We start from the raw sequence: 27,591 nt of genomic DNA on the forward strand, positions 1-27,591 counted from the left end.
AATTTGTTCCACAGTGTAATTGAATCAAGGCTTATTATAAGCACATCTGCTCAGCCAACTGTGCAACAAAAAAAAATACATATGCATATACATATACATATATATAAAATAAAAAATAAAGAAATTATTTAGCGAACGGTGCAAAGTGTTGGTGCGAAGAGAGAGAATAGCCGCTTATCATCTGCACATCTGCCCAGACATCTACGCAGATGAATGACATCTGACACCCATAGGGATAAGCAAACTACCCAACAACATGCCGAATAAGTAACCGAGCATATGCGGAGAATCGAAGGAAATGAGCGACGGGGAGCCGCTACGTTCGATGGGAGAAAAAAAAAGAGCTTATCAGTATGATGAAAATGCAGAGGCATATCAACATGCCAATGAGAGACATGGTGAGTGTAATAGAGAGGCAGCATCAGAAAGCACTACGCACACAACATATCTAAGCCACCCACTGTGCGCGCCAATCAAAGCACACAAACCGATACAATGGAGAACGATCGCAAAAAGCAAGCAAAGAGAACCCGCACGGCTGCCAATAATGGGCGGGATGCACCCGATTCGCCGCAGCAAATAGCAAAGTGCTCAGCACAGAATCGGCGAGAGGACCAATAGAAGTCAAGCCCAAAGAGCAACAACGCTGCTCCAACCAACCAAAAGAGATGGCAGCTGTAAAGAAGCAAAGCGCGGCAGGTGTAGGCATGAACTCGCCCCTAGGCGCGGAGGACACCCGATCTCGTCAAGGTTGGTCAACAGTGGTCAAACGTAAGACCAAAATCACGCAAAATAGACCAATGAAACCTGACGCATTGGCCCTGAAAAAAGTCGGTGCACTATCATACGCAGAAATATTAAAAAAAATTTAATCGCAGCCTGAGTTCACAGAACTGAGCCATATCGTAAAGAGCATTAGAAAGACGGCGAAGGACGAATTATTATTCGAACTAAAGCGGCAAGCTGATCCATTAGTTCGCATACGTAAAACTGGCGACGAGGATGCGATGTTGTACAAAAAATCAATAACAGCATACACACATACATATGTACGTATTGGGCGCACACCAGTCGAGAAGTGAAACAAAACAAAACGACAAAACCTACCTGCGCACAACAATAAGAACAGTGAATGTGCACGGTTTAGCCATCCGTGAACAAGAGCAACCATTAAATTAATCTAAAAAAAATCGTTTGGAAAAGAATGTCTAGCGACCTGCGAGAACGAGTACGAAGTTGTCCCACATGCCAACGATGCAAGATTATGCACCACACGAAAGGACAGCTTAAACCTTTTGCTATATGTTAAATGTAGATACCGTCGAGCTTTTTGCCCGCTCACGAGGTTATGCATATTGCTTAACCTGTGTAGACCACTTTCCAAGATGAACTGATAAGATAACTGTCAGGGAGCTGTTAAATGGTTAGATGAGTCGATTTGGAACGTTCAGATACATCACTACCGACCAAACACGACCATTTGAGTGCATTGTTCCAACAATTAGCTAAATTGCTTGGCGCGAAGCACATTCACACAACGCTTTACCACCCGCAGGCGAACGGAATAGCGGAAAGGTGGCGCCGAATGCTAAAGGCTTCACTTAGATGTCACTCGGCGGACACGAACTGGGTCGACATACTACCCATCGTTTTGCCTTGGGGTCTAAGAACTGCCATAAAGGAAACTTAGTTGTATATGTGGCAGAGATGCTCTACGGCCAACCAATCCGCTTACCCTACGATTTGATAGACATCGACGAAAGAGCTCCGGTATGCAAACAAAGTTTCCTACGAAAACTACGGCAACATTTCGAAAACAACAGACCAATACAGACTTTACAACACGGAAAACCCGCTATTTTATACCGAAGGACCTGTGTTTCTGCAGCCACGTTTTTTTACGAGATAACTCGATACAGAAGTCTCTAAAAGCACCGGATAGTATCCGGTTGTCAACAGGTATCTTACAACATATACCACGTCATACGATTTCTGCAGCATATCATATCTTTTGTGCAGTTAATATTAGATGAAAGGCGGCATACTCCGAACGGAGTACCGAATGGTAGCCACGCACCAACCCATTCGGCTACAGCGGGCGCATAATGGGCATTTTTTTCTTGTTCACTCCACTCGGGTGCATAGGGCCTCGACAAGACGCGTCTTGCGTTGATTTCATTAATCTATTTGATTTCTAACAGGGTAGGTGATTAGCCTGCCGCTACCAGTCCTAAGTAATGGGAATGCCCATTTGTCGTTGCTTAGGAACAACGCCTTCTTACTGTTTATAGCGCCATCTGAGTGTCACATTTTTCTGGCAGAAGGATCACTCAGATGGTTGAGGACTTCGCTAAATTTGGTGTGTCGGCGCGATTGCCCGCTTCTCTTGTTGGCGCCACTGTTGCAATGTGTAACTGTATATTTTTCTTTTATTTTTTTGCGTGTTTTAGCAGCCACAATGCAATTAATGGCTGACTTTTTGTGCGGGAGTAAGGATTGAAAGGATAAGGTTGTTGAAGTTGAGGAATGAATTATTATTATAATTTTTTTTTCTCGCATTTTTCCAAAGTTACCTACTTTCCTAGTTCCTCATAAAAAAAAATAGGCATACAATAACGCTTTTAATAATATTGGTGTCAAGATGTCATTAAAATTGAACATTTTTACATTTACTTTTACATTAGATCTTGAGGCTGTTAGTATTTCTTGATCTTTTGTTTAAATGAGAATGCTGCGAGAATTTTCATGTTAACAGATATCAAAGCTCTACCTTCTAAAATTCTATAAATTGCTTATTTTCTTCGTTTTTTGTTTGTTTTAGAATGGTCCAATTATGTAGATCGCACGACCAGTCGCGTCACATTTAGATACACAACAGCGGTATGATTAAAAAATATTACTTTAAATTTAAAAAAAATTTAAACAAAAAAAAAAAAAAAAAGATTTCGCCGGTAAATAGCCAACGATTTGCACATCAAGTGCACGTTGTAAATTTACTACTACTTTTTTAAAAGTCATATCACAAATTTAAAATATGCCTACCGCTAGCTCATCTTACATGCTATGTAAATACTTAACTATGTAAAGCTAAACAAGGTGCATTTATTAAAGGTGGTGGCACAAGACCAACAACAAAGTTTTTTATGTTTGATTGTCCCGGCAAAGTATTGGAAAAGTAGAAAACAAAAAATTAATTTGCCTTGTTTTATGTTGTGCTGACAGCCAATGGACACAGCGAAGGAAAAAAAACAAATCAGCTGATTTACCAACACCACCGTTAATAAATTCGCCTTGAAGCTAAATAGATGGCCTCCTCTTCGGGCCAAAAACGTATAAACACAGTACTTCGTACGCACATGTACATACATCGTAACAAAAGCTCCTGAAGCATTTTAACCTAGTGTTTTATGAGTTGCATGTTCAGTGTTTAAAATTGCTGCCTCTGGTCAAACTTACATACTATGTACCTGCCGTGTCCGTAATTTTATAGTGGTAAGCAGGGAGCTTTGGTTTTTTCGTAATTTTGCTTCTTCTGCAGTCGGGTTTTTGCATGTTGGAAAAATGATATAATGATACGCTGAAATTCTTCGTTACTGCCGTAGTTGTACTTGCGTCGATAAGCCTCTGAAAGTTGGAAGCGAAAAAACGAATAAATTTTTGAAGCAAAAAAACTATGTAATCATCAATGCACCTTTTAGAGCATCTGTTACGCGCAGTGTGCGTATGGCTGGCTTCTCAGGTGTGCCAGTCCAACAAAAATGTTTAGCAACATTGTCGGTCATAATACGACGCCAAGATGATTTTATAAAAGCCACGGTATGGTTGGATTTTTGCGCAGCGAATTCATTTACCTGCAAGCCAATAAATATGTACTCGTATGTTAAAAAAATTCAATAGAGAATATAAACAAAATCTGACTTACTAAATTTTTATATGCTTCGGCAGAGTCACTAATTAATTTTTCGAATGCTTTGAATTCCGAAACCGTATGAAATGGGTTTTCAGGTAAGATTTCTTTGTAAATAACATTCACGGGATTTATATCCTCATGAGCTTCTTGATTCAAAGAATTTCCAACTTTTTGCTGTTCTACAAAAGAAAAAAATAATAAATATATATGATTTGATAAATTTCCCGTAGGGTAACGGGTACTTCGGTACGAATCTCGGTGAAAGACTAAAATGAAGAAACAGTTTTTTCTAATAGCGGTCGCCCCTCGGCAGGCAAAGGCACACCTCCGTGTGTAATTCTGCCATGAAAAAGCTCCTCATAAAAAATATCTGCCGTTCGGAGTCGGCTTGAAACTGTAGGTCCCTCCATTTGCGGGTGCTTTTTTAGGGGCATATAACACATTCGACCTTATTGTGAATTCCGTGTGAACAAATCGTTCCCACGGGGGAAAATAATTTTTTTTTTGTATTGGTCATATTGAAATTTACGATGAGGCCGAGTATTACATTAAAACTCAAAAAATCAATAAATTAGCCAATATTTTGGACTTTTCAGCTAACAAGTTCTATGGCATTTAGTTGTTATTGTTATTATCACCCGGCAATATGTGAGAGAAATCCTACACAATGCTAACCACCTATCAAAACTTTTTTTATGAGTGAAAATCCTTGGCCGGATATAAATCCGGGTAGTTCCGACTGTGTAAAATCGACTGCCGTAATTATTGTTTATATAACACATGAGCTGAACAGTCCCGGGCCGAACACATAGGTGCCACTAGTTTTATTCACCACTTTGTCAGTTAGTATTTAGCTTAAAAAGACAGCTTTTAAAATTTCATGATATTCTATTCGTTAGCTCAGGAGTTTTTGTGCTAAGACTGACGCTACTTTTGTTATTTTCGAAACAATGGATCAAAAAGAATTTCGTCTTTTAATTTTACACTGCTTCTTGATGGAAAAAATACCGTTCAAGCGAAGCAATGGCTTGAAAAGTGTTATGTGGACTCTGCTCCATTAGAAACAACAATAATGCGATGGTTTGCTAACTTCAAACGTGTTCGTAGAGACACCGATGTTGCACAACTCAGTGGACGTCCAAACAAGCCGGTAACAACAGAAAACATAAAAAAAATCCGCAAAATCGTTTTGAATGATCGAAAAGTGAAGTTGCGTGAGTTAACTGACATCGTAAAGATATCAAAAAATGTGTTGGCTTTATATTGCATGAGCATTTGCCTTTGAGAAAGCTCCGTTCAAAGTAGGTGCCGCATTTGCTCACTGTTTTGTTTCTTCAAGACAACGCACCGTGTCACAAGTCCATCAAAACAATGACATGAATTAAACTTCGTATTGCAGGAAAAAAATTAAATTAAATTAAATTAAAATAAATAAATTAAAAATAAAATTAAATTAAATAAAACCCGTGTTCTCTTTGTTAGGCCCAAGACTTTTCAGACCATCTGTTATAAGCAATATCGGCCACGTGGCTACGTCGACTGCATTCTACGAAGACCACCATCCCATTGGTCCAGTATTTATTTTATAATATATTAAGTAACAATAAAATTATCGTACAAAAAAGGAGGAGGCAGCGTTAGCTTTAGATGGGCATAACGCATACTCACAAAACGCCATCAAAGTGCGCTGTTCGATATTTTGTACGCGTTTGGCACTTAGACAATTCAGTTATTCACGTATGGGATCAAAAAGTTCCGAATTATATCGCTGTTACGCTCAGCCTTGGTCGTATCGTCGGCTTTATCTGTATGTACCAATGATGCCTTCGGTGTGCGAACGATATTAAACCGTATATTTTCCGAAACGAAATGGGGATTCGCGAGTCTCGAGAAGATAATTTTCACTACATATGTGGCAATTTTACTTAATCTCATAACCATTGAGTCAAAATTGAGCCTCAATGTAATGCGTGCCAGGTTGTCTGTAAGTTTGGCACACTAAACTTTGGGCGATTTGTAAACATTGTTCAGTTACAAAACTTTAAATGGCAACTTGATGGAGTCTACTGAGCAGAAATATCGAGAACGTGAGCCTAATGGGGCAGTTGGTTTAACAAATATCTCTGCCTATACGTTTAAAAAACAACATTTTCTTATTAGGAAAGTAAATCTACCTAAACGCCTTACTAGGTTGTATGTATCCATTCTAGTATTATTTTAAATACTTATTAAAAGCACACCTTTGTAGAAAGTTTTTGGAGAATCCTTTATAAGCGATTTGAGTTCCGCAATATCTAAAAAAGAAAGTAATGTATATTGATTAATACATACATATGCAATAAAGTGAAATAATATAGAAAAACGCGTTGGTCACCTTTTTTAGTCACAATCTCATTCAGTTCCTTTTGATGGTTAGAAGGATGATTGAAGTTCAGCTAGAAGCATAAAAACATTATTTTTTTAATTTTGTTCTTAAAAATGGACAATATAATTTTCCGCTGATATTATTAGATATGCTATATAAATTATTGTCATTTCCTGGCTTATTGCTCTAAAAAAATTTCGGCAAACAGATTAGCTATTGGGTTGGGGGAATAAGTTCATAGCGTTTTTATATTTTCTTTTAGTTTACAACGATTAGTTTGCTGTTTGGCAAAGGGTAAGTATTCATTCGATAGAAATCTTTCCGCTCTACAAAATTATGTTAATTGTATTTTTGAGTTATTTAATTTTGTATTAGTTTTGAAGCTTAGAAATGGAATACCCAGAAGGCAAAAATCAATATTTTCGACACCCGCTCTCCTTTGCTTTTCATCGAGGTCAAAAAGCTGCCGAAGTAGCCCGCGACATTTGCGACATGTATGGAGAAGGTGTCATAGACGAGTCTACATCACGGAAATGGTGTATAAAGTTAAAAAACGGTGACTTTGATGTCGATGACACATCCCGCAGCGGAAGGCCTTCTGAATTCGAACAAGAACGTCTCAAATCACTTTTGTACGGTCGCCAAACCAATCGAGAATGAAAATGAGAAAAATTAGCTGCGATCATAAAACGATTTCAATCACCTTCATTCAATGGGATTTACCGAAAAATTGAAAGTCTGGGTACCTCACGAGCTCAACGCAAAAAACAAAGAAAGTCATCTTCAAATTGCTTCTCAGCCTCTCGCCCGCCATCGAGCAACACGCGGTCATAGACAGCGCTTTTTGTACCGAATCATCACGGGAGATGAGAAATGGTGCCTATATATCAATATGGAGAAAGAAAGGAGTCGGTGGCTCTAGGAGGTACGACAAAGCCGAGAGTCACGCCGGATCTTCATCCAAAGAAGTTTAGTTGATATGTGTTTGGAGGGACTGAGTGGGAATGGTGCACTGGAAAATGCTCGAAAACAATGCCACGGTCAACAAGTAGCTCTACATTGCCCAGATACACCGCGTGAATGAGGCTATTCGACTGAAAATACCTGATTGACATGGTTAAACCATACTCCTTCACGACAACTCCAGGCCCCATGTTGCACAAGTCGTGAAAGCCGCACTCCAAGAGCTCGAATATGAGGACATTCAGCATCCGGATACCTGTCAAGCCATATAAAGGGAGTTACCTTCGATAAAAAAGAGGACGTTCCCACGACAGTCGGTTCTACGTTACGGTTACGGGGAAAACCCAAAATTCAATAGATGCATATGGCTCCGGTTATAGCTACGGTGTTATGGTGCGGCACCTATAATCGTTTACAGTAATGCCCATATGTTTAATCAGAACAGCTGATTTCTATGGTTACGGTTATGACTAAGGTACGGTACCACTAATCGCAGCTTAAATAACCTGCATGAATAAAGAAACTAGCGCGGTCCCCTCCCCGCTTAGCGGTTGGGGAGAAACTTTAAATTTAAAACTAAATTCTGACACCGGACACCCTGTATATTATTTGAATTTGTATCTAGAGCAAAAATTCAAGTTGTTTACCATTAGTTAGAATTCATTGACAGAAACTAGGATATATTATACATTTATCTACGTTCCCATGGCAGTCGGCTATAGCAGCATTCTCTGAGCATGTATGGGGAATGTTTATGCTGCTACAACATACATTTATCTACTGTACATAAAGGCTTTTCCAATAACAGGTGTTATTTTGAATAGCCCGCAATTTCGGTAGATGTTACTTGAAGCTGTAATTTTAAGATATTTGACAAGTAGAAACTACGCTATTAATAAAAATCGACCGATACACGCTTAAATAACGCATTGAAATTATTAAAATTCACTATAAAAATGCTGAAAATTTGGCAGAGAGGGTTCGATAGCTCGAACAATTTTGGGTCATCGTGAAGCACCTTGTCGAACCGCATTACAGAAATTGGTGAAAAAAATTCGAGCTGTTGGGACAAGTTAGTGATGTGAAGTATAAAACCCGTGCACGTCGCTCAAGAACAGCCGAAAATATTGCTGTTGTAGCCGAAAGTGTTGAAGAAAACCCAGGTTGGTCCATTTCTCGTCGTTCTTTGGAATTAGGCATTCCACAAACGTCATTACACCGTATTTTGCATAAAGATTAGGGTCTTAAGGCTTATAAAGTCCAGTTAACACAAGAACTCAAATCGGCCGATCATCAACAACGTCGTGTCTTTGCTGATTGGGTCGTTGAAATGCATGAAAATGATCTGGGATTCCATCGAAAAATCATCTTGAGTGATGAGGCCCATTCCCACCTCGGTGGTTTCGTCAACAAGCAAAATTGTCGGATGTGGGGCTCGGAAAATCCAAGAGTTATTGTTGAAAAGCCCCTCTATCCCCAACGTGTGACTGTTTGGTGCGGTTTATGGTCCGCGGCCGTCATTGAACCTTACTTTTTCGAAAATGAAGCTGGAGTAACAGTTACGGTGAATGGATTGCGCTATCGAGAAATGATTAACGATTTTTTATGGCCGGAAATGGATGGTATTGATCTGGACAACGTTTATTTTCAACAAGACGGCGCTACGTGCCACACATGCAACGAAACCATTGATCTTTTACGGGAATACCACCTCTTATTGGAAAACTCTTTATATAGCAAAATATTTTACTTACATTAGAGACTCGCCAGTCTTGCACTAGGCCGCGAAATCGTATACGCGCACCAATATCGCACCCGAATATATCCCTTAAATCCACCTCACGTATAGCCTTCATACAATCCAAATCAACATTCAGTGCTCTCAGTTTAAGAAAATAGTGTTGAAGGTTATACTTCGTTAAAAGATTTAAAAAGTCATCGGCTGAATCTAGTTCGAGAAGAGAATAAAAGATTAATATAATTAAATAGATAAGTTTAAACGAAATTTCAAATAATTAATAATTAATTACTTTTCTTATTTAACGAAATAGAAGCATCATCATCGTCCTCATTATTAATATCCGAATCGAATTCTTCATTCACTAAAAGCGGAATGTCATCACAACTGCTATCGATACTATTATTTTTAGCATCACTATTATCAAGCATATCGTGTTTATGGTGTTGTTCTTCATTGAAATCAATTGGGTCTATAGCTGACTCAAAATTTGCTGTTCTTTTATGCCCTCTTGTTATATTGAATAATAATCGATCTTCATTGGAGGTAGCCGAATAAGAATTGGCAGGTGTGTCGGAAATATCAAGCGTAGGTTCCAATTTTATTTGTGATGCCAATGTGGAGACGGCAGTATGTGAATCACTCTCCTTGCTTTCGTGTGCTCCAGAACTATTTAAAAATTGCTCAACTGGTTCTGTGCCAATTTGAATGGCCGCAATGTTGGCAGAACTTTTCGAGCTGTTTCCTATAGGCGAATGCTGCAAATAAGAAACAATTTAGAATTAGAGCTTAAGAGTGACTAAAAAGGTAACATATAAATGAAAGTTTAAAAGAAGTCAGCAGAAAATTAAACAACGCGTCAAATTACTTAGAAACGACTATATTGGTTCAAGTTGCCCTCTGTAGCTTACGTATGTACATATTTACATACAAACATGCATGTATTCGAATACACGAAAATTTACATAACGTGAACATTTGAACAAGTAAACTCAAATCCCTTTTCAATTTTTATACTGCGACTATTCACGCTGCAGGCTACAAAATTGCTGTCTCAGCAGAAACAGTGTCAATATGTTTACGTGCATACGTATGCGTAAAAGCACTATACTGCCACATCAGCAGTAAGGTATTTTTCATTCTGCAACTGTCGCTCCTTGTGCAATGTGATTTGATTGATACACCATCAAGCAGAATATAATAAACTTAAAAATGCGGCAACTGTTTGTATTAAAATCTTTATATGCACCCATACATATATGAAGGCTTTATTGTTTATTTATTCGATTTGAATCCATTCTTTAACCAACGTTTGAATTCCTTAGGATCGTCACTTCAGCAGCGTTCCCCGTATTTGTATGGGGAATGTTTATGCTGCTAGATGAAGACGCCCGGTAATCTGTAATAACTACATTGCACTGACAGGGTTTAGTAAGCTGATACAAAAACAACATAATCCCCTTAATTTTAGGTAGTCATGGGCGATTGCGTACATGACTTTTCAATAATTACCTTAAATTTCAGCTCTAAAATATGCATTTTCAATTTGGCTTCCTTTAGCTCCACTTTTTGCTTTTCAACCAACCATTTCTGCTTCTCCAACTCCCATTTATGCAATTCGGACTGACGTTTAAATCTCTCAGCTTCCCACCGGTGCTTCTCTGCGGATCGCAATTCCTCGTTTTCACAGAAGATGTGCTTTGGTTCAATCGAGGTGTCTTTATATTTCCTTTCCCAGCTATGAAAAACTGATCTTACATTTCTACCTTCTATTGACGGTGCCGAGTTCCAAGATAATTCTTTATTAGAGTGTTCCTACAAATATTTTTTATACACATATCTACATACATGCGTTGTTTTCATAAAAGAAATAGTCTCCATACATATTCTCCGGATTCAGACTCTTGGATAGGATCATCTAAGCTGCAACTTTGCGCTGTTTCATCGAAGGCGTTGTGATCAGTACTAAATGTATTGATTGCTACCAGGAAAACAACGATTATCAATATTGAAACCTTTCTGCCGGTCAGTTATAAACGTTTTTAAGTAAAAAATTCTAATTCTCATGGCTTAAAGTATACCGGTATCGTCACAGCAAAATGTTTCCAATAAATAAATTTCTATTATTTATTAATTTACCGTCGCTATCAGCGTCATCCGTGTTGCCGACTGCAGAAAACCTTGCTAGTGCCGCTATCCTTTCTGGAGTCTCATCAACAATGTTTTTACATTCTGCTGACGCTTCCTCTTTTACTCCGCTCATGCTCCTTCTAAGCTTACGTTTTATATTGTCATACTTTTCTCTTAAATTTTTTGAACCTCTCCTCAAACCAAATTTTTTGGCGAATTCTGAATCAATTTTGGCCCATACTTTCCGCTTCATTTCCCAGGTAGGCCCATCTGTTATTTTGCATTCAACTACTTTAATGTGTTGCTGCGCCAACTTCAGCAAAAAGTTTTCTTCAACTGATGTGAAGTTAGGCAATCTATTTCGTTTTTTATACCCGAACATAGTTCAGCTTTTTATCACCTCATGCGGCACAATCATACAAGCATTTACGGGTGTAAGGTGGTTTAAAAATGTGCAATTAAAACAAAACTTCCAAAGACGCGTTTACCATAGCTATTTAAGCTGAAGATGCAATTGGATTTATAGTATCAGAGTAAAGATTCAGAGTCGCAGGACCAAATTTAGTCACAAGAAAGTCTAAATGAGTACTAATCGGCGCGTAGTGACCCCAGTATATCATCTGTGACAGTTATATTAATCCAAAGGTTGGAAGTGATTTCTTTTTTCACTTTTTAGAAGTCATTTACAAAAAACTGTTATTTTCTATTACTAATTACACGAAAGTAAAGACATTTTGTGGTCAAACTTGATTGTTCCTCCACTTATGGTACTATATTTGAACTGTATTTTTCAAAAAATTTCGAAAATATTGCCAATAACTCTAATATGTCGCTAATAGAAATGTATGTAAAACTGGAGTACCGAATAAAGAACTCAACAGATGATGCTTGGTATTGCCACTTTATTTAGTTGTAGAAATAATTTAGTTTTATTAATAAGGTGTTGAGAGGATCAAAACAAGTAAAAGTACGTTCACATATGCATTAATTACCAATAAATCCACAAAATTAATCTACCCATTCACATATGGTAGATTACCTGTAAAATTGACAACCAGCTGACAATACTGTTCTCAAAGCGTTTCCACGACAGTCGGTTCTACGTTACCGAAACGACCCGGATTTATATCCGGTCAAGGACTGTCACTCCAGCAGCATTCCCCGTATGTAAGTATGGGGAATGTTTATGCTGTTACAACAACAACAACAACTGTTCTGAAAGGTTTTTCTTTATAGAAATTATAAATAATAAACAGTTGGAGGAAATCCGTAAAAGACGTTTACTGAGGTTTCAAATAAGAGGATACACGCAGGAACAAACATTATTGGAATTATGTCTACAAACCTGCTTTCTGGACTGGCATCCATTTTATTTAGCTTTAACTTTGACGTTTTTCTTTAAACGCGTAAAAATAATGATCTATTACGCAGAAAGCACACGGTTGTATGTCAAAAAGTATGACTATTATCTAGGATTATTTATAATCTCAGATTGTGAGAGAGATATTTTGTTTGGGGAATCTCGCTTTTTAATTACGGATTGGGAGTTAAACACGAAAAAGTAGTTCATCTACATGTATGTGAACTTATTATAACAGAAGTGTACGCGCCAATTATTTTATTTTATCTTATTTTTTAAGAGGAGGAATTTCTTTTATGGACGCTTGTAACACATCCTGAAAAGTTTGCAGTAGATTCGGATATGTTTCTTGTTTCTTTGTCTTCCAGGTTTTGACTTTAGAAATCATTTCATTTGTGACACTTACAAAGTGGTGCAACTTAATTATCTGTCACTAAAAAACCTTGAAGTCGTGAACTATACCATGTTTTCGTTGTAAGTTTTCTTCAGTGTAGCCTGCAGTAAGAATGAACGTACCCTAAGAAAAAATGGGCACAACTAGAAAACTGTAGGGGCTGCACTGGTTAGAAAAACAAATGCGAAATTGTCATAAAGCAGACTGACTGACGTTACATTTGTCAAGCTTTATAGTGCATACATTTTGTATAAATCGCGTTTTTAACAAAATCGAAGTTCCGTGTTTTCTTAAATCATTAGGATTAAATAGAAATTAGAAAAGCTAGCTAAATAGTTGTTAATAAAATGAGCACTAGCGGCGATTCACAACCTTATCTGAATGATTTCATGATGCGAGACGATGAGGATGTCTCAGGTGGTAAGACTGCGTCTTAAGTGGCGAAGTAACTCTAAACAAGGGAATATTCGTAAGAGTATTAATTTATCACCTTTTATATCTGTAGATGATGAGTCCGATAATAAACATAGCGGTAGTAATTACATGCTGCGTGAACAGGATCGTTTTCTGCCTATTTGTAACATCATCAAAATCATGAAGGTGCCTGTGCCGGAAAATGGCAAAATCGCTAAAGACGCCCGCGAATGCATACAAGAGTGCGTTTCAGAATTCATTTCGTTTATAACTTCAGAGGCGATAGAGCGTAGTATTGCAGAAAATCGAAAGACAGTGAATGGGGATGATTTACTGTATGCATTTGCAAATTTGGGTTTCGATAACTACGTAGATCCATTGTCTATGTACTTGCACAAATTTCGTGAGGTAAATGAGTGTGCTAATAAAGAGTATGCGATCTAAGTAATTATTTAGTTTACCATCTAGTCTACCAAATCGGATCGTAATTTATATAATGAGCCCAATATGCTGCAAGACGACTCATCTACCGAATTTCGTAAGACCGATCTGCCGTAAACAATGCATACATATATATATTTTTGTTTAATTTGTTAAATTGGAATAATAAAATAGCAATATACTGTTAATGGAAACACTATACAAAAAAAAAAGTGTAAAAATGCCCGCATGCACTCATCTACAACACTTTCACCTATAAATGGGGAATATGCAAAATATCACAACGCACCAAACATTAACCAACTACCCAGCACTCACACCAATTGAAATTCCAAAGATTTAACTATTTCTACATATTTTTATTTAAAAATTATAAACTTCATCAAAATTACAGTATACAAGTTACTATTTTCATAAAATTATCTTACGTTACTGAAAACAATGAACAAGTGAAAAATCTATTTGTGCAAATTTTAAGTACAAAAAAGAAACAAAATTTCTACAGCAACAATTGCGGACAACAGTAATTCTACAATAACAGCGAAAGCATTAACAACATTAGCCGGAACACTGACAAATACAAATCCTGCGATCATCACCACCAATTCTGTGGCCGGTACTGCAAATACCTTTTCGGATGTGAAATTGTTCGAAATAATCGAAACAAATCAGCAGCAGCATCGTCAACAAAATGGTATTCACGACATATTGCCCTCTCACGGTATCACAATAACACCGACATCAACATCGACCTCAGGCGCGTCAGTTAACTTATTAAGCACAGGTTGTAATCAAACAAGCGACAGTGTCAGCAATACGAACGCAACATTAGCATCCGTGCGACGATCGGCGCGTCTGCAAACACGTCCCCAGCTGCCAGTAATAACGACTGTAGCGAATGAAATACCGAGTAGTATCATGAATGCCGCCGACCAACTGATATACTTTGATGCCGATGAATTGCATCAACATGTTTTGCAACAACAACAGCAACATCAACTTAATAATAGTGGCGATCATTTCATGCAGATGTAAAGGGCAAATATTCAATAGACGAATTTTTCTAGAACGTTGACGTCATTAATTCTATTAATTTATTGTCATAAACTAAAATTCTTGTTGTAAGTGCAGACAATTTTTTTTAAATATTACGATTAGTATAAACGACAATGTGCAAAATTGACAAGCGCAAATTATTGGCAACAATCCTACAACAAACACCTAAAACTGAGAAACGTAAATTGAGGGTTTTTTATATTTTTTACTGCACCTGGGAATAGAGGCGTATTAAAATTTAAGATATTCGATTTATTTAGTTTACCTAATTTGGTAGTTTGGAACATATTCAACGAAGTTGATATTACAAGAAAAAATCGCAAAAACAAAAATACAATGGGAAATATTTATAATACTATATAAATCAATTGTTAATTTGTGTTTCACATATTCGGAATATAAACTTTTTATGCTATTTCCAGTATTATGTATACATTATTTTATCATTTTTCTAAATTAATAGTTGGCATTATTGAAAATAGACTTAGTTTTTGCGGTCATTGGCACTTTTAGCTAAAATTTTTTTATGGTTGTGTTTATTGAAAAATTCATATAAAGATATGGGAGGCGTTAATTTAAACAAAAATGTACTCATCACTTTAATTTATAATAAATTGTGTATACATATGTCCACTTAGATCCACATATGTATGGCCCATTTAACCATTAGAAATAAATAATTTCTGTTTTTGGTATTTTTATTTGCCTTTGTGAGGAAAACTCACAATTGTTCAAAGAACTAGGTTTTTCTTCTGTAATAGGTGAGTTTTTCATACGTTTGCGAAGTAGGACCAGAGTTCGCAAAGTTGAATTGATCAGCTGTTCTGTGTCGGGTGTGCATTATTTGAGTTACTGGACGTGACTGACGTTCTTAACCGTAGGTCACTAAACTTGAATCAGTGTTACTTTGTCACTAATCATTCGTCTAACGGAGTACAAATTAAAAACGAGTATATTTTTATAATTCCTTTTTTCATTTCAAACAAATGCGTGTCTATTGAGAGAAGTATTATATTATTTCTATTTAACTATTTGTGAAAATTCTGTTAGTGAGATGGTGTGACGGGAATGTGTCGAATTCGCGAAACTTAGGCGTGAGTTAAAAGTTAGGTTAGGTTTTTGTGGCAGTTGGTTTCAAAAATAGACATCTCCCTGCGGAGCACGAAAATTTCAATATTTATTTACCATGGAACCATTTAAACGCTCCTATGAAGCGTAGGATGGGTTTTATGCCAAAACCGGATAGTTTCATAAGAGAGTCAAGGGAATATTTTGCTAACGTTCCCACGACCGTCGGTTTTACGTAACCGGAATGACCCGGATTTATATGCGGTCAAGGACTGTCACTTTCGCAGCATTCCCCGTGCATGTATGGGGAATGTTTGCGCTGTTACAACAACAACAACAGATGTTCTCTCTTGAGATAGACTTAATTACTGGGATTTAGGCCAGACCAAGACCTTATAAAAAATTATAGGTAATGTACAAGCATAACAACAACATGGAGAGAAGATTGTAGCTAATTTCCAAAATGTGGGGAGCGCTGAAATTTCGAAAAAAACTATTTAAAAAATATATTACATGATTGTTTTTCGACGAAATTGTAGGCTATAGGAGTTTGTAACCGCTTCATTTTTTTATTGTTAAGTTCTGTTGTATCCGTTATAGATATGAAATTATAATACTTTGTTTAATGAAGTTAATTTTATTTAATCATGTAAATATTAAAAAAATAATAATAATTTTCATTCCAAATGGTCACCATTTGCTTTTACGCAAGCCTTCAAACGATTAGGCCATCCAGCTATGGCAGCACGCACGGTTTCCATGGATTGTTTTAGACTCTCCAAATTTCAGTGAGATCTTCGATAGGTCATGTTCTGTATATGCTGCTACAACAACAGGCCATGTTCTCCAATTCTGACCACAAACTGTAGTCCACTGGATTCAGAACTGGACTTCCAGACGGACAATCTTCTACGGCTATGAGCCCAGGAATATGTGGAGGCCATCTCTAATTAGTCTTGACATGGATCTGGTTATTGTAGTTGTTGTTGTAGCAGTATACTTGTCCGCGTCAGTGATATGTAGATCGTAGATCACCGTTCCTCTTCGTTTAGCTCTTCTAACAAAGGCCCAGGAAACAATGCTATTTCGATAGGTTAGGTCCAGGTGAATGGGCTTGATGGGACATGTGGAAAGGTGGTTAGTGTCGTGCAGAGTGTCTTCACATGCTGGACATATGTTTAGTATGTCGGGTTCAATTCTAGATGAGTAGGAGTTTAACCTGCTACAGTATCCAGAACGGGTCTCTCGGGTCGGCTGAAGCTCTTCGTCCGCTATGGGTGGTGGTTGGACTCCGATAACTGCTTTCGGGGGTCGAGCGCTTAAGAAGGTGGTAAATGCCTCTTGATGAATGTCGTTTATAGTCTGTCTGTACACTGTGTTTTGTCCCCGATCTCGCCGCGCTAATTGAAGAGGTGCCTCCTGACGTGCCTGGGAGGCGGCTCTGGTTCAAGCAGGTGTCTGCATGGTTGGGACCTGCGGTAGTACCTTGAATGGTCGATACATTAATTTTCCTGGACATGATTTTCTGCTTCCTAAGGGAATTTCTGCGAATTCTCGATAAACAAACATTCTCGGAATATTAAGTTTTTTCAGCAATTCTTAAATCTCACTTGCACTTTTACCACACTTTTGCAATGCGATTTTCCTTAGCTCGCTACTCCGATGTTAACAAGCGGAATTTGCCACAAAACTGACTGTAATTTATGAGGAGACAATAAATACGAACAAAATTTGTCAAAGGGTTTTTTTTAGCAAGACTAAGTACATGTATATATGTATATATCGCTAAATAGGACTCTAATCTGGTATCGCTATGGACCATAATGGAATCTGCGTGTCTTCGGCCAGCCAGTATAACCTAACCTAACCCAAGTATATGCAGTTCCCAAATACATAATTTGTAAGTAAAGTTGTTTTTAATACGCATTGGCATATTAAATAGATAAATTTCTGACTTATGTTAATTTTAGCTTGATTAATTCACTCACCTTAGAACTCTCGATCAGACACATAAAAAGAAAGTATTTTAGAAAAATATTTATTATCCACTATGCGGTATATATGTATATATATAATTATGCAAGTATGTGTATACAAAAAGCACGCAATTCTATTTATTCTATAGTTTGAGTAATATACAATAACCTACTGGCTAAAATTCCAAACAAAAATATTTAAGTATATAGAGACATTATATACCATATGCAGTGTAGCATTAACGGCCCTTCAGTACGTAATCATCATATGCAAATTTCAGAATATTAACACAATTTAGCTCTTCCACTTCTTCTACTTACTAAATTTTAAGTAAATAACTTGGTAACAATTTAAAAACAATATAAAAGCATTCGTTATTTATTTTGTATTTCCGTCAATACCTCTGTTATCGGAGAGTTTCCACCATTATTCATACCACTGCCGTCGTCCACCCCCTCATCTATTACATCTGTCGGCTGCGGTTCGAATACCACCCGCCCACGGATGACGCGAACCCGCGGCCCAACTGCACGAGTATTCAGCTCATATTGGCCACAAGTGTCCGGACGTGTTGCACGATGCATACTTAACCCACTAATACAGGAAAATTGTTTGTTACATCCATAACATTTGTAACGTTTCATGCCAATGTGTCGTGACAAATGCGAAATGAGCGTTTCACGATGTGTAAAGCATTGCGAGCATATCTAAAAGAGGCGAAACAAACGATTTATAAACAAATAGAAGTTATATAATTTTGTATTTATTTTAAGTTTATACCTCACAAACAAATGGACGTTCACCGGTGTGCGTACGATGGTGCACGGTGACTTGGCCGCGTGTGCGAAAACGTTTATCACAGTAGTTGCACTTGTGTGGCAAAACTCCGGTGTGGATGGTGCGATGGCAATTTAGTGTGCTGGTTGAGAAGAAACACTTGTGGCACACATCACATTGGTGCTGTGGGTTGCGACCACAATTATTACGCAGATGCTTTGCGATCATAGAATGCGTTGTATAGCGACGTCCACATTTAGGACAAATATAACCATCAGGTACACGCTTGGATTTGCTTCTGGTTATTTGAGGCGAGCGTGGTGTTCGTGAAAACTCTGCAAGTAGACCATTATTTAGATTAGTTTGGAATAATAATAATAACATTTAGAATTGGAATAATTAAAAATGGAACTACAAAACTGCGGGTTAGAGTGACATCAAATAAGATGTGTACTTGCGCAAATCGCGTGATTCCAGGTTTGAACCGAATTCTGATTGTTATTGAACAAAATGTGCATTAAAGATTATATCAAGTTTTTTATAACAATATTTTGCAAAAAATATCTGCATCATAATTGATCGGTCTGTTTTGCATGGATTTTCATCCATGTTTTATAGTTTCTAAGGCAATCTGTAGCAACTTGTTTTGACATGTGAACTTTTTTTTAGGTTCACAGGACTGTTGAAATATATTGAGAGGGACTTTTTTTGCGAATACTGCTGAAGTGACAGTCCTTGGCTTGATATAGGTTAGGTTAGTCAGGCTGCTTGTTTAAGACAAGACACTCTATGGCGCTAAGGCCCATTGTGATACACCTGAATTTGCTTTCCTTCCCCCAACTAAGTTGCTTAAACCACTCAGATCTTTTTAAGAAGGTAACCAGTCCCTCTACTGAGACTTTTTGCGAATTTCCCAGCTCCTCAATGAAATAATCGCCAAGATATTTGGCACGCCTTCTTTGAAGTGCAGGACATTCACAGAGGAGGTGTTGTACCAATTCAATTTCTTCATCTCCATTATATTGGCTAGGGTGCCAATTGTGTAGTTGATCTGTTGAATCCAAGCGGACATGTTGTCCTTTTAAGAATCAATTTTAGCCAGTCGCATCGTATAACTCGTTTAGAGGAATGCTTATGTCCTTTACTAGTCGCTGGAGTTCCAGCTCAGAGCCTATCCTTGCACACTTATCTGCCCTTTCATTTCCGTCCACTCCAGAGTGGTTGGGAACCCCGAGTGTGGTGCTGTGTTGTTGGATGAGCAAGAGTGACTTTCTGCATTCTTTAACATTGGCTTGATATGTAGGTCCGACTGTCGTGGGATTGATGTTCAGAAGATTGTTGATGTTTACATCAATCTCACCTCTACGTTTCTGCGACAGACGGGTGATGTTTATAGGAACAACCCAGAGTTGTGACTGCGCAAGAACGTATTCAAAAAATATTTATTAAGAACGCCTTTGTATAAGTTACCATGGCCAAGTTTCCGTCCCTCTTATGTCGGGCGGCACAAGTACTTGCATAGCAGGTTTACTAATTGATTGAATTAATTATAGAGAGATAGATAGATGGATATATGAGGTTTGCACTTCGACCTCATGGCCGTTTGTGCCCTCTACTCATCACAGTACCTCTTTCAAGCCCACATATCGATGTACATAGACAAATGGCATACATCCCCGCTTGGAGGACGCTTGGAAAACCGTTTGGTTCTGTGCCGGAAATTTCACGCCTATGCCTTCTGAGCTCTTCGAGCCATCTGTGTACCAGTGCAGGATACTTCAAATGCAATTCTACTCTAGTTCAACTTATTGTTCAGTTCAATGCTGAATTTCTTTTCGAATTTGATCATCTTAGTGATATCATCTCTGGGTAGCTGGGTGAGTGGGAGCTGCATCCTTAGCACTCTCATGTTTTTAGATGACATCACTTCTCCGCTCCCGAAACCTTCCCTGGTAATATTCCGTAGGGTACTCTTGGCTGATTGCTCAAAGACTATATGGAGGGGTGTTAGCTCGAGCACCTTCTCCATCGCAACTGTAGGACAGGACCGCATCGCTCCCGTGATGCACACGCATACTAAGCGCTAAAAATAAATAAGAGCTGTCAATTCAACGTATGCATTCTCTTAAAGTTGTTGCTTTTGTTGTAGCAGCATAAATAATCCTCATAATGTCAGTTATTGGCCGAATATAAATCTGGGTCGTTACGTAGAAGCGCCTGTCGTGGAAAGATTCTCTCAAAGTAGATATATCCCGTTATCTCACTTTCTTTAATCTACATTTTTTCAATAAATAATTTCATTTTTCTCTTTTATTACTTATATTTACCTGCGCTGCTGTCTTCGAAAATTGTATTTTGTATTGTCGCATTGCTGCTACTTCCCATTGAATTGTCACTGAAATTGCCAGCACCCAATGAATCGTCATATTGTTGCTCTACCAAATCCTCATCTAATTCGGTTTTTATTTGCTCAACTTTTATTTCGACCGTTTCTTGTTTCTCCACTTCGTCATCGGTTATCGAGCTCTCACGTACTATAACCTCATTTAATAATTCCGTTAAGCTTAATTCTGTATTGGTTTTTGTAACAGATTCGAGCTTAGCAGCAGCTACCGTTTTATCCAGGGATGGCACTTCAACTTCCTTCAATGCAAATTGTCGACTGGAAACCCCATTTTGTTGTATTGCTGTATTTCCTGGCTGTCCCAATAGAGTGTTGGCCGCATTAGAGTGTGTGCTGTTTGCTAATGCATTGATTGGCGTGCCAGAATTCACCATCTGAACTGGTACTGGTTGCGCTGTTGGCAACATTCTAACAATTTTAAAGTTCGAGGGCAATTTTAAAATTTTTTTTGGCGGTTCATTCTGTGTAGAAACTGTTACGGCATGGGTAGTATTTAAATTATTTTTCAGTAGAGATTGGGCAAATGTTGTGGGTGCATTGCTTTGATCTTTGGTTTCGTTTGTTTTGTTTGCTAGGTGAAACATCTTTGGCACACTTTTCAATGAGAATTTCGAGGTGATGCGCTCGGCGAGCATATGTCCCAAGGTATCGGATTTTACTTGTTGATGTGTTTCTAAAGCTGCTTCTTTACTTTCAGTTGATGTTGTGGTAGACAGCGGTAGTTTTCGTAAGCGTAATTTTAAATGTGGCGGAAACAAACCAGTTTTGCCCAATGGAGGTCTATTTTTTTTTACTACTTCATAGTTATCCACTGATGTTGTGTTATTAACCTTCACTGGGAAATCGGGTAGAATAGTCTCGTAGTCTATAGGTTCTTGCTTAATTTCAATTGCGGTAGCTGGCTTTTCAGAATTTTGTTGGGCATTATTGTTGGGCAATGTTGGTTTCAATTTCAAACCGGGCGGAACAACGTTGGAAGCTGAGGATATGAAGAAATTAAAAATTTTACGATTTTCTATTGCTGTCTAGTTGCTTTTTCCTGAACTACTTACCACTTTTAATTTTATATGAATTCAGTGTTTTCTTTTGTGTTTTTTCTTTCAGCAGTTCCAGTATTTCCATTGGCGTTTTAGTTTGTACAATTGAAAGACGGCCACATCCATAAGGTAATGATGCCCAATGTTCCTGCATCTCGGCCATACTAATAAACCAATCACGGCACAATGAACAAACAAAACGTTGCAGTTTACTGTGCATTTTAGTCTTATGTAGACTAAGCTGTTCGAAACTTTGAAATTTATGATTGCAAACCTATTAGAGATAAGCAAATTAATATTTTCCTTTTAAGACATCTTTTAAAGTTAGAGCAAATAATTTAAAAAAATTGCACTTACATTGCATTTCAATTCATGAATATCATGCACTTCATATTCATGACTTTCACAATCCTCCAAAGAGTTGAACCAAGTGTCACAAGTTTTTCTTAAGCAAAAAATACGGTTTTTTTTATGCTGTTCCATGTGATGCGTGTAATGCACATCTTGAAAGCACCGCTTCATACAAAGGTTACATATAATAAAATTTCTGGGTTTTCGAACACCACTTTGCTAGGGAAAGACGACAAAGTGAAAGAGATGAGCTTTTGTGTATTGTATTGAATTATTTAAAACCTACATTTTGCTTATTAACAGTTTCTAATGATTGCTTAAATGCCAACTTTTCATTTTGTGGTGACAACTCAGATGCGCTTATAGTTATTATATCCTTGTCTTCGTGAACAAAGTGAAAATCATTCACTATGGCAGGTGGCAGCTCCTGACCATCTTGGATATATTTAGTTGGCTGGGAAAGAGATTCGGACATGCCTAAATAATTTGAGGCACTAAAATCATAATCTTCCGGTTCCGCTGTGAGGTGGAAAAAAATTATTATTTAAATTATATAAATAAAAGTAACAATAAAGTAAGTTATTGTGTGCCTTTAGCTGTGAATTTTTGAGTGGATGAAATTATGTATATATATATATAATTGGCGCGTACACCCTTTTTGGGTGTTTGGCCGAGCTCCTCCTCCTATTTGTGGTGTGCGTCTTGATGTTGTTCCACAAATGGAGGGACCTACAGTATCAAGCCGACTCCGAACGGCAGATATTTTTATGAGGAGCTTATTCATGGTAGAAATACATTCGGAGGTTTGTCATTGCCTGCCGAGGGGCAGGTGTTTCACCGAGATTCGAACCTACGTTCTCTTTGTGAATTCCGAATGGTAGTCACGCACCAACCCATTCGGCTACGGCGACCGCCGAAATTAATTGAAATAAATATTCGGTTGATCGTAATCAGTATTTAAAAATCATTTTTACGTAACGTTTTAAATAAATATCTCTAAACATATGCACTGATATGCATTTTTAATTTTTTGTATGTAGTAATTTCAAGCGCCAGAATTTTTTTAACAGGACTATTTATCATTTTATTATTCAAAAATTAGTTTTGAAATGTCTACTACACGAAATCGACTCACATTGGCAACAAAGTCGCACTTTAAATTGCATTAACTGCAAATAATTATTTGTTGTGATTGACACGCGGATATTTTTCAAATGAAATCATATTTCAACTGTTTCACTGCTTCACCTACCTTTTACTTGCACATCATCTTCGCCCAGTATCATCTGCGCACTACAGTCAACAACACTATTACCATTTTCTTCAGAATATATGTAAATGTCAGGTTCAACTTTAATTTTTACATTAACAGGTAACTCAGCAGTATCACGAATATTACTAATAACAAACGCCCTTCTGCCATCTCCAACGGCGGAACTATCTGTGCTTCTGCCGCTGCTAGTTGTGAAGGTGTCAGTCTCAAATTCGTCTATTTCCGCAGCGTAGATTGTCTCTAGCGGTTCTTGCTTTATTCGTACCGTCTCTTCAGCCATTACCGTTAATCTATGAACTATTCCAGACGTGTAGACAAATTCTCAATGCGCTAGCAGTGTATATTTATTTTCCAAACAGTCATTACAAATTGAGAATCGTCGACTCCTTGTTATACAAAATTTTACGGTGATCTTTTACCTGCACACAATTTAAAACCGCGAGAAATTATTAGCTTCAGGGGCGATCGACCAAATGTCAACATCAAGTGTCAAAAGTCAAGCTGCAGCCTGTTGAAAATAGAGGAGTGTGGAAATTTGTGAAATGGCAGGGATATTTATTTACCAGATTGCTTAAATGGAATGCTGCCATATCGGGAAGAGAAAACGAACCAAAAAAATATATGCTAATAATTTATTAAAAAAGTAGTGAGGAATATTCAAATAAATAAATATATGTTCAATAAATTATCGGGTGGTAAAACAAAAACGAAAGAGCAAATATAAATAATGTTTTCCATAAAATATTTTGCTTAATATATTGTAAGATATCCTAAAACTAAGTTCTATGGGCAGCACTATAAAAATCCCGGTAAATTTTGGGAAATTTATCGATTTTAGTCTTTTGTTAAATCTCAATTCAAGGGGAATTTTTTGTATTAATAGCAGTGTTTTTACGCGTTTCTTTAAATGCTAGCTTGATTGTTTCCCTTGTTGCTTAAAATGTTTATGTAAATTTTATTTGGAAAATTTTGACCTGTTGTGACTAGCCCCAATAATTATAAGACTTCCACTTGTGATGTTGGGATTGAATCACTAAAAAAAATAAATAAATTATTTAAAGAAATGTGTATTTTCGCTTAAACTAAAAACAAGGCTGCTTGTTAATTTTTGGAATTAAACATAATTATAGACAACGAGACTTAAAGCTTGGACGGTTGAGAATTTAATCTAGTCTTATAAAAAAGTGGGTTTTATCCCATCTCAATAATATTTATGTCGGATCGAGATGAGGCGGGGGACAATGTATGCACTTGCGCCGAGTTTATTTACTTAAGATCAGCGTTTGTGCCAAAGTTATATAATTTGAGATCATTTATACGACAGATATATCGAATTTTTCTTTTTGAATAATTACCGTTATAGGGCAGGTAGGCGTGGTTGTTGATAGAAATGACAGGAAATCGTCTATAATCGATAAAAAAGTTGATTTTGTTCGATTCGATATAAATATTATTAAGATCAGATAAAAAAATTTAAGTTTTAAGCGATAATTCATAAGCAGTTATATAAAAAAAAAAATGGATGTTTCAGCTAGTGCGAGGCTGTATACAATTATTCATGCGTTCATGCACTCGTATGTTCAGTTGCTACTGCTAGTTTTTGTGTTAAGAAGCGAATAGCCAGCTGAATATTAATGATCATCATTATTTGTAAATAAATATATATTAATTGTTCTGAATTTAGAAGCTACGCGAACCGTCTGGCAACAATAGCGAGTGAAAGAGTTGGCAAAACAAAAACTTGAATTAGCCTTGATGGCGATAGCAGATAGCAAGACAGAGCACGCTTTGTGGGTTTACCGTTAGGTGAGTTAGACGAAGACGATAGGTGACTACATCGCACACATAGGGCTTATAATAGGTTCACATTTAAGTAGATGATCTAGTTTTTCGGGCTTAACTCCCAAACCGTAATTTAAAAGCGAGATTTCCCATACAAAATTTCTCTCCCAAAATCAGAGATTATAAAACAATCCTAGATAATAACCATACTTTTTGACATACAACCCTGTGTTGTTTGCGTAATAGATCATTATTTTTACGCGTGTAAAGAAAAACGTCAAAGTAAAAACTAAATTAAATGGATGCCGGCAAAGAAAACAGGTTTGTAGACATAATTCTAATAAAATTTTGGATAGGTATTATTAACTATGCATTCTTATAACAGAAAATGCGTGAGTCCATAAACGCTTTATCCTCTTATTACTTATTATAAAATGTAATATCGAATTCCGAATGCGTATTGCTGCCATAATTTTTTGAAACCTCAATAAACGTCGTTTACGGATTTCCTGCAACTTTTCATTATTAGCAGCCGGTTGCGCAATTAAATTAGCTATTCCTTCTCCTTCTAAATTAGCTATCGTTAATAATAATTAAACAAACCAAAAAATCCGAAATATTCCACCAAAATAATTTCTATGAAGAAAAACCTTTCAGAACAGTGTTAACAGCTGATTGTCAATTTTGCAGGTAGTCTGCCATATGTGAACGAGTAGATTAAGATCTAAAAATTACGATAGTTACTAAGCAGATGTATATAAGCACAGGTGCATTCGCATTGATAGGCCTCTTCTTTTCGCCAAGCGTTAGGAAGTGGCGAATAGATGAAGCAACTGTTATACGGCAATGAGTTATACTACTACTAGTCTAATGAGCTATATCCATAACTTTGTTGTTGCTTTCGCATGCAAATTTTTCGTTAAGTTAATCGAGCATAGAGATAGTGAGCGGGCAAATGGCGAATAGAAGAGGCCCAATGTGTAAGTGTTTGCCATCTAACTGTTTCTGTTCCCAAGCAGTTTTATTTTCTTCAACTGTTGTTTGGGTGATTGTGGCGGGATATAATGCCACAACAGGAAAGGGAAGAGTTTCAGGAAGCAGGAAGAAAAACCTTCGATTTCATAAGGACTTGGTTGCAGAAAGGAAGAGGGCTAGAGAAGACGAAAGCTAAGATATTGCTGGAGAAATGCATCTACCTATTCAATGGCAATTGTGGAAAGTCTGGAAGAACTTCCATCGTGAAACATTGAATGGATACAGGAGATGCAAAGCCAATTTCTCAAGTTCCATGTCGAGCTGAATGAAGTCGCAAAAAAGCACAGTTATTCATTACCACGAATAGATGACACTGTGTTTTATCCGGGAAGAAATGGTTTTCCACGCTTGATTTAAAAAGTGGTTACTGGTAGGTGAAAATTGAGTATTGCGATCGTGAGAAGACAGCCCTCAGCATAGGCGATGGGTTGTGGCAGTTTTCTGTGATGCCTTTTGGATTATGTAACCCACCAGCAACCTTTGTGTGCCTGTTGGAGCATATGCTGAGGGGACTCCACTGGAAAACGTGTTTGGTCTATCTGGCTGACATCATTATCATGGGTAAAAATTTAGCGACCATCTAGAAAATTTTGAAAAAGTCTTTCAGCGCATTGTCTCAGCGTGATGACGATTGTATCCGAAGAAGTGTGCCTTCTTTAAAACTGAAGTCACGGCTCTTGGACATAAGGCCACGACCGAGGGCATCAAGACGGACAAGGGGAAAATAAAAGCAGAAAAATATTTATTTATTTTGGGCCATTTTGGAGAGCAAGTTCCGAACCAAAAGATTCACCAGTCTCGAGGCGCTGAAAATAGCCATTGTCCGCGAGTGGGCCAAAACACCTGCAAGTCACATTCGGGCTGCTTGTGATTCGTTTTTGAACCGTCTCAAGGCCATAGTCAAGGCAAAAGGTGGTTATATCGAACAAAAGTGAATTGGTTCCTAATTTTGTATTATTTTCACATATTTTTTACTTTGAATTGAATAAAAGTAATTTTCCAAACTAAATTTATGGCCTGTTCAAATGGTTACACTTCGAGTACCGGACCTGTATCATTAAATTAAATTATAACTTACCATTTACCAAATATTTTTAATAAAAATAGTTTCCGTTT

The 27,591-nt window shown here is 37.4% G+C and overlaps 3 protein-coding genes across 5 annotated transcripts; 1 reads left to right on the forward strand and 2 right to left on the reverse strand.

Moving 5' to 3' along the window:
• Positions 1-2,953: 2,953 nt before the first annotated feature.
• On the reverse strand, positions 2,954-11,959 carry LOC129248617 (uncharacterized). Its single transcript, XM_054888238.1, has 10 exons — positions 11,116-11,959; positions 10,860-10,957; positions 10,489-10,791; positions 9,269-9,734; positions 8,993-9,186; positions 6,285-6,345; positions 6,151-6,204; positions 3,923-4,089; positions 3,692-3,851; positions 2,954-3,624 (listed from the first exon to the last, which is right to left on the reverse strand). The coding sequence occupies exons 1-10, from the start codon at positions 11,486-11,488 to the stop codon at positions 3,485-3,487; spliced, it is 2,016 nt and encodes a 671-aa protein (XP_054744213.1). The 5' UTR covers positions 11,489-11,959; the 3' UTR covers positions 2,954-3,484.
• Positions 11,960-13,039: 1,080 nt separating this feature from the next.
• LOC129248157 (nuclear transcription factor Y subunit beta) lies at positions 13,040-15,451 on the forward strand. 3 transcript variants are annotated; one of them, XM_054887605.1, is made up of 4 exons: positions 13,040-13,277; positions 13,366-13,682; positions 13,743-13,812; positions 14,221-15,451. In XM_054887605.1, exons 1-4 carry the CDS (start codon positions 13,208-13,210, stop codon positions 14,748-14,750), a joined length of 987 nt encoding a protein of 328 aa, XP_054743580.1. In that variant the 5' UTR covers positions 13,040-13,207; the 3' UTR covers positions 14,751-15,451. The 3 variants fall into 3 exon arrangements, with proteins under 3 accessions (XP_054743580.1, XP_054743579.1, XP_054743581.1); XM_054887604.1 differs by having other exon boundaries at positions 13,042-13,280; XM_054887606.1 differs by having other exon boundaries at positions 13,043-13,280; positions 13,890-14,339.
• A 2,410-nt stretch (positions 15,452-17,861) lies between these two features.
• On the reverse strand, positions 17,862-24,196 carry LOC129248170 (zinc finger protein 236-like). The gene is made up of 7 exons (XM_054887627.1): positions 23,638-24,196; positions 22,672-22,904; positions 22,392-22,604; positions 22,050-22,308; positions 20,921-21,976; positions 18,597-18,928; positions 17,862-18,523 (listed from the first exon to the last, which is right to left on the reverse strand). The coding sequence occupies exons 1-7, from the start codon at positions 23,936-23,938 to the stop codon at positions 18,191-18,193; spliced, it is 2,727 nt and encodes a 908-aa protein (XP_054743602.1). The 5' UTR covers positions 23,939-24,196; the 3' UTR covers positions 17,862-18,190.
• Positions 24,197-27,591: the final 3,395 nt, after the last annotated feature.

This window comes from Anastrepha obliqua, chromosome 5, assembly GCF_027943255.1.
Source record: "Anastrepha obliqua isolate idAnaObli1 chromosome 5, idAnaObli1_1.0, whole genome shotgun sequence".
NCBI lineage: Eukaryota > Metazoa > Arthropoda > Insecta > Diptera > Tephritidae > Anastrepha > Anastrepha obliqua.